The sequence below is a fragment of the Conger conger genome, chromosome 6, assembly GCF_963514075.1.
Source record: "Conger conger chromosome 6, fConCon1.1, whole genome shotgun sequence".
Classification (NCBI taxonomy): Eukaryota; Metazoa; Chordata; class Actinopteri; order Anguilliformes; family Congridae; genus Conger; species Conger conger.
In genome coordinates, this window is record NC_083765.1 from 11,124,301 (window position 1) to 11,134,270 (window position 9,970).

At 39.5% G+C, this 9,970-nt stretch overlaps 1 protein-coding gene across 5 annotated transcripts; it reads right to left on the reverse strand.

Moving 5' to 3' along the window:
* Positions 1–3,374: 3,374 nt before the first annotated feature.
* On the reverse strand, positions 3,375–7,568 carry LOC133130805 (protein C19orf12 homolog). Of its 5 annotated transcripts, none has more exons than XM_061245659.1 (3): positions 7,468–7,568; positions 6,555–6,772; positions 3,375–4,549 (listed from the first exon to the last, which is right to left on the reverse strand). In XM_061245659.1, the coding sequence occupies exon 3, from the start codon at positions 4,515–4,517 to the stop codon at positions 4,284–4,286; it is 234 nt and encodes a 77-aa protein (XP_061101643.1). In that variant the 5' UTR covers positions 4,518–4,549; positions 6,555–6,772; positions 7,468–7,568; the 3' UTR covers positions 3,375–4,283. The 5 variants fall into 5 exon arrangements, with proteins under 5 accessions (XP_061101643.1, XP_061101640.1, XP_061101641.1 ...); XM_061245656.1 differs by having other exon boundaries at positions 6,551–6,772; XM_061245657.1 differs by having other exon boundaries at positions 6,551–6,772; positions 7,375–7,534.
* Positions 7,569–9,970: the final 2,402 nt, after the last annotated feature.

Here is a 9,970-nt window from a genome sequence, read left to right on the forward strand (position 1 = left end):
GCCCATATAGCATGAGTCCTTACTGACCCAGAAGGGACTACATAAGCAAGAATCTTTCATTGGGAAATCAATTTTAGCCTACTTTTTGGAGGACAGTCTGCTTGGTGTCAAGGCAGATGCCAGAGAAAAAGGAGTTTATCTCCGGGTGGAAAAACAGATGGGGGTTTGGCATCCCTTGGTGAGCGCACACACATTCCTGACATGGCCACATGGACGCACAGTCTGGCCACTTGGGACACAGACCCTAGCCAAATCACACTCACTCACTCTGGCATGGAAGGCCAGGGGAGCTGGCATTTTCCAAAAACAAAATCTGTTATTAAACTGACTAGGGTGCAGTGTGCCACAAGGGGTCTGATTTTTCCCAAGCTTATAAGTACAGATAAGGCATTCAAAATGGCAGGGCTCTTTAAAAAAATCAGTAGTAAAAAATGGTGTGTAGTTAACTATTATGCCCATTTCCTAAATTCATGTTTGAGGAAAGTGAAATTACCTATACACAAATCACATTCCCATTTACGTGTGTGGTTACTAGTGTAAGGGTAAAAAGTATACTTTCTGCAATTACATTTAAACCACACTCGTACACCCAAATTGAGTTAACACAGAGTAATTTTGCTGTCGAAGACAGGCATGTTTTCAGCAACAAGACCTACTGGATCCATATGGAATAGAAACAGAAATTAACTCTTCCTGTTCTTCATCAAATATCAAACACCAACAACACATCCTGACTTCTAGGGTTTTCAATCCTGCTTTATCCGGTTTGTGGAAAGCCATATATTCCTGACCTAGTACAAAATTAAACAACTGTCTCCTCCTTTGGTTATAAAAGTAGCTCTCCGTAAAGGTTCATGAAAGCCATGGAAATGTCTATTTATCCCCCTCTCCCATTTTACATATACATATACATATACAGTAAAACATATAAAATAAAACATACCAGCAAGAAAAAACTGTTGAAGCATTAAGGTATTTTCAGGTATTTATGCATAATGAACATTGTATTGCCTGATGCTGCCCTCTAATGGTGCCAAGAGGGAAGACTTATTTAGAGAATTCACAGTGAGAGAAATCAGCAGGCAGTTTGTAAGAGTTAATTCATTTTCTCATGGGAGATGGGGTATTATATTCCTTCAAGAGTAATCCAGAAACTGGTCCATACATACTGTATATTGAATATACCCTTTCCCCCATTTGGAAAATCAGTAAATACCAAAATTAGTAAAGTTGAATATACCTTTTTGGATATACCTTTTTTAAGCTTTGGCGAAAAGCTTCATATGAATAATGTTAACGTTCAAATATCACGTAGTTCACATCATTACCAAATGCTTACAGGAATAGTCGGGCACTAATGCTCATTTTAATCAGTCAAATTCACCTGTAGTTGGGTGCAAAAATCTTGGCCCCCCTGGTTTAAATGTCTCTTACAATTAATCTGAACGTGATCAAAAGCAAACCTGAATACAGAGTTAAACATGAGACCTTTACGCAAATTTTAAACAAGATTGCTTTTTATGGATGAAGGTTTTGGAATAGCCACCACAGCCCTTAGACTTTCAAATCTGTGGAGAGATCCCAAACATGCTGTACATGCAAGGAGGCCATTATATTTGCCTGAGGAGGAGTTACAAAGTACTAACTGACAGGGTTCCCAAACCTTTGCACAGGGCCTTTTTCCCTTTTTTATTATTTTGAAACTGTAAATAAATCAAATAAAAAGTAATCTTGCTTCAAAATTTGAAGAAATGTGTTTAATGTTCCATTTAGAGGTTGTACCATTTCTGTTCACTTAATTGTAAAAGGCTTTTTTCCCATCACTGTATATTATAAGTTGTTCTGGCATCTTCTAAATTGATGCAATAACTGTTTTTCCACAAACTCCATCTATGCAGTATTTGTAGGTTTAGGGAAGGCAGTCTAACTCACTAGTCTTAAATTATATTAGTAAACTCCTCAGCTGCTAGCTTGAAGTCCGTGGATACAATTCTGCAGTTTGTTTGGACTTCACCAGTTCTGTGTTTTGCCCTTAGTACTAAAGTTGGATCCTAGCCACCTACCAGACAGTAATGGAAAGTGTCTAGCAGATATTTATCCATGTGCAGAGGGATCTATAGATGGGCTATTCTATGTGAAATGTACTTCATTAATTTTTCCCCCTCATTTGACCCATCCTAGTTACTTAGGAGCCATGGGCAACCAACTCCAGTACGAGGCAAGTGCCTTGGTCGAGGGCAATGGCAGGAGTGAACTTGACATGCATCAGGAAATGGTCTGCTGAAGCACCATGTTAACAAGATGCAATAAAGCCACTGTACAAGCACCTGGCCTGTAAACCTGAATGCCATGAAGCAGGGCTTCACTGGGGTGGTACAAGCTCTTGCCTAACAAACACCTAAGTGGAAAAAGACAAAAGTCTCAGTGGACAGCGGAGGGCTTAACCACTTCAAAACCTTTCAGAAACCACTTTATTGTATGAAAAGTCACCACAAATATGGGGCGATGTGAAGCTTTGTTGCAGGGTGAAAAAGAGGCACGGCAGCCTGTGGCATACATCAGTAGGAAGGAGCAGTCCAGAAAGGTTAACTCTTCAGCCACTGAAAAGCAATGCTTTATCATCCACCATATGTTGACCCTTAATGGCTAATTACATGTTGGCAGTCAATGGAGTCCATTTCAGACTATGGAGAATGTCACAGTCTACAGGACCAGCTAGATGAGCAGCCAACTTACCAGCTAATAAATTAATCTAATTTTATTTAGCTTAAGCATCCAATTCAAGTTCCAAGTCTTTGTTTATTCAATTATTATTTTACAATATGCATAATGTAGCAGTCTGGTCTTAAAATAATTTTGTGCATGTATTCGCAAATACTAAATAATGAACTGGTAATTTCTGGGTCATATCAGCAATGGCTGACACCAATAGCCTATTACTTGCTGATACTGATAAGCTAAAATAACACCCATTCAATTTTAAAAGCTGAACTCTTACAAACCCAGTGGCGGTTTAGCCCCATGCTCTCTGCTCTCAAAGTAAGAAAGTTGAAAGTGTTTAGAAATGTGTTTCGCTTCCTTCATGAATTGACATCTGTACTTCCCCACTTCCCCAATGTATATGGAAACTAGGTTGGGGGGGGGGTGCATTCATGCATCATTTGAGATGCATTATATTACAGATTTTTTTACTGACACACAGCACATTACCTCTAATAAGTGTTCAGTAATCAGTTATCCATGAAATGATGATGTGCCTTGCTTGAAGGACAGGCAGGATTGGTCATTCCCAGGATCAAGTTAGCTCATCTCAATTTTGGTACCACTTGAGACGTCCATGCAGAAAACGTATGCAAAGAAACAGCTGACAGACATAAATTGCATTGTTTATTGTTTATATTATATGATATAATACTACTATAACAAACAATAATAATAATCATCATCAGATGGAGACTGAAAACAGACTCCTGGCACTCGAGTGTACAAGGCCAACAACTCATAAATGAATAGGAGTGAATATAAAAAGTAGTGTCTTGACATCTGGCTGGTTTGTGCATAGGAAAAAGTATTCCCTTGCGCTGAATGTTGAATCCATTCGATGGCCTATTGGAATTGTTTGGCACATATAAAAATTTAAAAGCCACTGATTTATCAGTATTCAGTTGTCCAAGTGGTGCTACTGTACCTATAGGCATCCGATTACTGATCAATGCATGGTTATGTGCAGTGCACATTTATTCAACCATTTTAAGCTAAGCCTTTATGGTGGACAGTATATGCCTAGTTTCAAAATTTTATTGATTTTCTCCAATTCAAAAAATAAAACAAATCTAAAAATATAATTTTCTTGTGGAGAAGACCCACTCGAGATTCATTTGAAGCACATGAAAGAAATATTGCTATTATGAATGCACATAGAGCAACCTATACATTTCTTCATTTTAACCCACCCGAATTTCACAGCAGTAAAACACATTCATAACAGTCATCCTTGTCACTTAAGTAACAAGCAAACATTGTACCACAGTAAACCAGAGGCATCTTGTCCAGTGTCCAGGTATAATGCATCCACTCTTAAATTCAAGTCAAAACGAATAAGGCTTTCCTCAAACTGACATGCTTTCGATTTTGATGAGTTTTTTTTCCTGTTCTTCTTCCTATTGGGTGGAGTACTCTTCCCAATCGAGGGGAAAAGCCAGACCTCCTGTATATCATATGGATGTGTTCTCCCTTTCAGAACAGTTTGATAAACTATGGAGCTGTGGATGGAGGGTGTGGAATCAGTCGCCGTACTGCACCTCCGCCCTCAGCTCACGGGTGACGTAGTTCAGGAGAGCCGCGGTCACTTGCTGCTTGAGTGTAGCGTTCCCCATCACCAGGGCGACCAGCTGGGCCACGTCGGTCCAGTCGAGCGAGCCCAGCACCCCCGTAATGTCGTTGTACAGCTTCTGCTGTTGCTGGGGCGGCAGCTCCAGGATGATCTGAGGGAGGGGTCGGAACTGCCCGCTGGTCATCCAACATCCCAGCAGCCCCCCCACAGCACCACCTGCACCAAAAGAAATAGGAATAAAACGCCAAGCCACGTCACAGATATTGTACTTAATCGCTAGATTATTTACCTCCAAAAATTCTTGGTTCTCCTGATGTCAAAGTGAAACGTGTTCATTGAAGGGGTCACGGCTAAAGAAAACATCCATATCTAGCCAAGTAGACTGTGCCAGAACCTCCCATTACCAATGAATGTTTCCTAGACAAAGGATTACAGACCTGACACTGCTTTTAATAGTCTATGTTCACAATACTAGAGGAGAACAAGGAGCTTGTAAATCAACATAGACATAGATAGACACACACACACACACGCACACACGCACTTCTGTTAGTGATTTGTCAATATTCAAAATATTTTATTCAAACATCTGAGTTCCACAAAGCCCGTTTTAAAAATTAGATATCTAGCGATGAAAATCCAAAATAAATAAATCCCATGGCTTAGTCATTTGGAAGCTGTAGTTGCAGTTACAATCAGATACATGTAACTTCTTAAACAACTTTTTTATTGGAAACTTTCTAACAGGTTAAAGGGCTAAGCAGTCACACTTGGTTGGGGAATGAGAAAAAAAAAAAAAAGTACAGCAGTGGATTGGTCGCTTCCATATTAGCCATTTCACTATAAAAGGTACTACATAGAGTAATTGATTACTCCGCAGCCTTCCTTTACAATTTGCTGTATCTTTAACAGGTGAATCGCACTTTCACACAGTGAATTATGAACTAACGCAGAAGCCTTTGAGACGGACATATGAAATATGCACACACATTGCAGACAGCCGTCATTGTTGAATCAAAAAACTATTCTCATGGTAAAAAAAGTGAGTGAATAATTTGAGGGTGAACTGTTCCTTTAAGAAGCCTTACTTTCATTCAACAGGAGCAGAAAAATAGCTGGAGGCCAGTTACATGTCTCACAGTTGAACTCTTCACCCTCATGCAAAGTACTGAACAAACCTTATTTTCATTAGCAAATTGCTCCATTTTGTTGTCAACACAGGTTACAAAGAAAGGTATTTATGTTATTATTACAAATTTTGTACAGCTCCATGTAATATTATTTCTGTGTAAGTTTGTTTTGGATTGATTAATTTTACGTGCAATGAAAGATAGTTAAGACACGTATAGGAGCATTTATGGTCAAAAGCACAACTGAAAATACACAGTAAATGGTTAATGGTTGGCATTTATATAGCGCCTTTATACAAAGCACTGTACAATTGATGCTTCTCATTCACCCATTCATACACACATTCACACACCAACGGCGATTGGCTGCCATGCAAGGCACCGACCAGTTCGTCAGGAGCATTTGGGGGTTAGGTGTCTTGCTCAGGGACACTTCGACACAGCCCGAGTGGGGGATTGAACCGGCAACCTTCTGACTACCAGACGACTGCTCTTACTGCCTGAGCCATGTCGCCCCATAAGACAGAAAAGTTGCAGCTGCTGAGCTGAAAATTTAGGAGGCAGAAAATATCCCCTTAAACTGATTATTGGTCTTGAATGGTTTCAAATCATTTTCTTTGCTTAAAAAGTTTGCCAATGATCTGAACAATCCATTGGTAGATAAACACCTCAAAACACCTCAAATCAGCCAAATGTAATAAAATTCAAGTACAGGACAACGTTGTATTTACAGTATACACAAAAAAGATAACTACCATGCACTTCAAGATTGCTTAAATGACTACATTTAGGGGTGTTACTTCGGAAAACCAAGAGTTGCTATTTGGATCAAAAATGCTCAATGATGTTAATTGAAATGTGCACAAGTTTGTGCACAAATAAAATTTTATTTTGCATCTTACCTAATTGAGATCTGGCAACTTGATAGTATTGAGTACTTTGCAAATAAATCCTCTTGACAAACAAGGAAAATGATTATTCTTTTTTTTTATTTTTTTCCTTCCTCCTAACTTTTCAGCTCAGCTGCTGTTACATATTCAAAAATACCCAGAAAGTCAACTAACCCTTTAACCCAATAACAGCTTACCTACTGCAATTCCCGGAGGACCTCCCATCAGTCCTCCTGCGAATGCTACTGCCCCAGCCAGCATAGCACCCTTCCCAGAATTCTTCACAGCTGCCTTCATCTGCTGGTTAGTAGACAGCTCGCAACATAGTCTCATGACGTCATCCATTCTTGGAGGCATCTTTGCTGTTTGAACTTCTCCCTCGAGCGATAACGCAATCAAACACGTTCCCAGCAACCTTTCTGCTAGTTACACAAGACAAGGCTAGTGATTAAACTGTATAATAACTTATCTGATATCGCATTAGTACGATAAGAAAATTATAATAATTTAAAATCAGTGAAGAGGTTACACTATCACACTAACATTTGATTGAATGACTCATGATTGGAGTGTTTATATAGAGAAACAAACAATTCCTCAAACAATATATGCCTATAAAAAGTATCCTATAAAATATCAAAAGAATTATGACTTTTTATGAGATGAAATAAAGTCATATCTATAATTTATAATATCACTACGTGACAAAGCTAAAATCGAAAGCAACCCACTGATACCTATAACGTTAGCTTACATAAACCGGTTTAATTTACTTTAAGAACGCGCGTTACAAGTCATAACAGTAACCTGCTATCCAATAGCCTATTACAGTAACGTTAAGCTAGTTCCATCAGATTTCGATCAGCAAATGCAGCTATGGCTATATATACAATGAAAACACTAAGGGCAAGGCCTTTACACTCATATACCAAACGACTCGTCCCTTAACTTAAAGAAACTTAGCAAAAAAAAGTACTGGAATATATAAAAGGCATGACATTTTACATTACGCGTAGCCTACCTTAGCAGCGCACACGTTTTGATTAATCCGCTTGTACCGCTTTATACTACTATGGTGTAATTCGAATAGCCTACATCTAGCTAGCTAACTTACCAAACACAGAATTCATGTGCTATCAGAACCAAGCGAAACCATCTGACTGCTCTCCAGTCATTTGCAGAAGCGTCGTCGCCTCTATGCATTATGGGAAATTGTGTTCCGCAACAAAGGTTGAGCGTGCGGTTTTTTCCCCTTTTCCATTGTATAGCACAGGGAAGCACAGACTATTCATTCATTATATTCATTATGTAGGTACTGTGCCATTATTAATATAGAAAAATAGATCGTGGACAACATACATATATAAACACATGTATATACCAGATTTTTCATGAGACAAAGGGGCCACCTTGTACAGTCTATGATTTCATCCAATTGTCTTCAATTTAATTTTATCTTCCTGGAATTGTTCCATGCACAGCTTTCCTTCCTCTTCAAGAGTGTCATAAAACACAACAAACTGTTTACTTACAGTCTATAATACTTGAACTGTGAAGGACCCTCTGCAGTTGATCTTATTACAATGACCGGCCAAATTGAATCAATTCAGATCTGTTTCACACTAAAATTTCTCTGCCTATTTACTGATGTACTAAATTACCAATGTCCCTGAACCACTGCATTCTGGTAGAGAGACCACACACACAGTCAGAAAAAGAGCTTGAATTAAAAGTGTCTTACTAATCATGTGTAATGACATATTTGGCAGTTAAAGAACTTGTTTATTGTTTTGTCAACTTGTGGTTGTATTTTAAGTTAATAAAAGTGATTTATTCCAATACCACTTGCATTATTCTTTCTTCTACCAATATTTACAGCCATTCCACCACCCATTTGAACCAAGTTAATTTTATAGCTGTTAGTAGTGCAAACTCAACAGTGCACAACAAGACATCGGCATAAAGTCAAATTAAATAAAAGTATATGAATAAAAGTGTGGCCTGTAGTGTAGTGGTTATGGTACATGATTGGGACACGCAAAGGTCAGTGGTTCTAATCCTGGTGTAGCCACAATAAGATCTGCACAGCCGTTGGGCCCTTGAGCAAGGCCCTTAACCCCGCATTGCTCCAGGGGAGGATTGTCTCCTGCTTAGTCTATTCAACTGTACGTTGCTCTGGATAAGAGCGTCTGCCAAATGCCAATAATCTAATGTAAATTAGCTCCATACTGAAGCAAGATACTGTGGTATTTTTTACATCTTGCTGTGAAAAGCCAGGGCAATTTATTTTAGAATAGAGCTTAACCACGGCACGCTGATTTCATTTATCTGGTTTAAGTTCCATTTATCACTGAGAATCTTTGCTTGTGGGAGTAGCCATGTTTTCCAACATTCACAGAAACACTGACAAACCCCACCAACCACCAACCAGACAGCCTGTCATCACACAGCCAGCTTTTCTTGGCATGTGACTTAGACAAGAGTGTAAAAGCACCAATGGGCAGGGACTCACCTTTCTCAAGAGGTGGTGCAAAGATATGATTATTTATTTCTGCCAATTGGGTGCTAATAACCACACCACTGTTTTATTCTGCATTTAAACAGGTAGACTGGTGAAAATGGATGTACTTTATGACCTCAACCAATGGTAAGAAAGGCTTCACATCAGATAGCATGGTCTGAACCAGTGCTCATCAGTAACCCCAGGAGCCTACACTGGCAAATGAACTCACTTCTGCCTCAGGCTTGCAGTCTCCTTCCTCTTAGCTGCCAGCGTGTGCTCAGCAAGATGAGCGCTTATCTGGAGACCACAGGAAGAGATGATAAATTACCCTGTCCAAACATCAGTTCACAAAACATCCTACCGTGAATTATGATCATGTCCTTACCTAATTTTCCTCCATCTGCTTTTCAAGATATGCGTGATATGTGTGAGTCAGAGGTTTTTTTTACCCAAGTATTTTTATTTTTTTTAATTTGTTATTTAGCTGACAAATTTTTACTTTGTCCAAAGCAACTTACAGTTTAGTGATTAGACTAAGCAGGGGACGATAATCCTGTGCGGGGCATATCGTGGCGACACCAGGGCTTGAACCACTGACCTCCTGGGTCCTAGGCACTAGGCTACAGGCTGCCGCTAGTAAGCTGACTTCTTGTGCTCTGGTTCAGTCTTCTGGATCTTCATTGTGCAATACTTCTTCACTTCTGGCTTGTTGTCATGACTTCCAACGGCCTGCAATGCAGAGGGTATACATTACCTGCATACTGTACCATAAATCATAATATACTACTATATGTCTATATATGTCTATTACCTGTTAATCACTTCTACTGGTTGCATACCTGTAGAGTGATTGAACATTTGTCTTAAGTAACTTAAATAGCTGTGGAATTTATCAGTAGATTAGCTTTGATTTGGTATTGCTTGTGAGCAATTGTAGGCCATTTAAATAGGCGTGTCAGAGCGACGCTAGCGTCGCTCCGTCCCAGTTTGTGATGTTATGTTTCACCCCATCCCAGTCTGCTCTCTCCCTCGAAGACCCCCCCTGCGACGTGGGCCTCCACGGCGTCGGAACCCCTCAAACCTCAGCTATCCCCCGCTGACCCCCTGTGAGGAC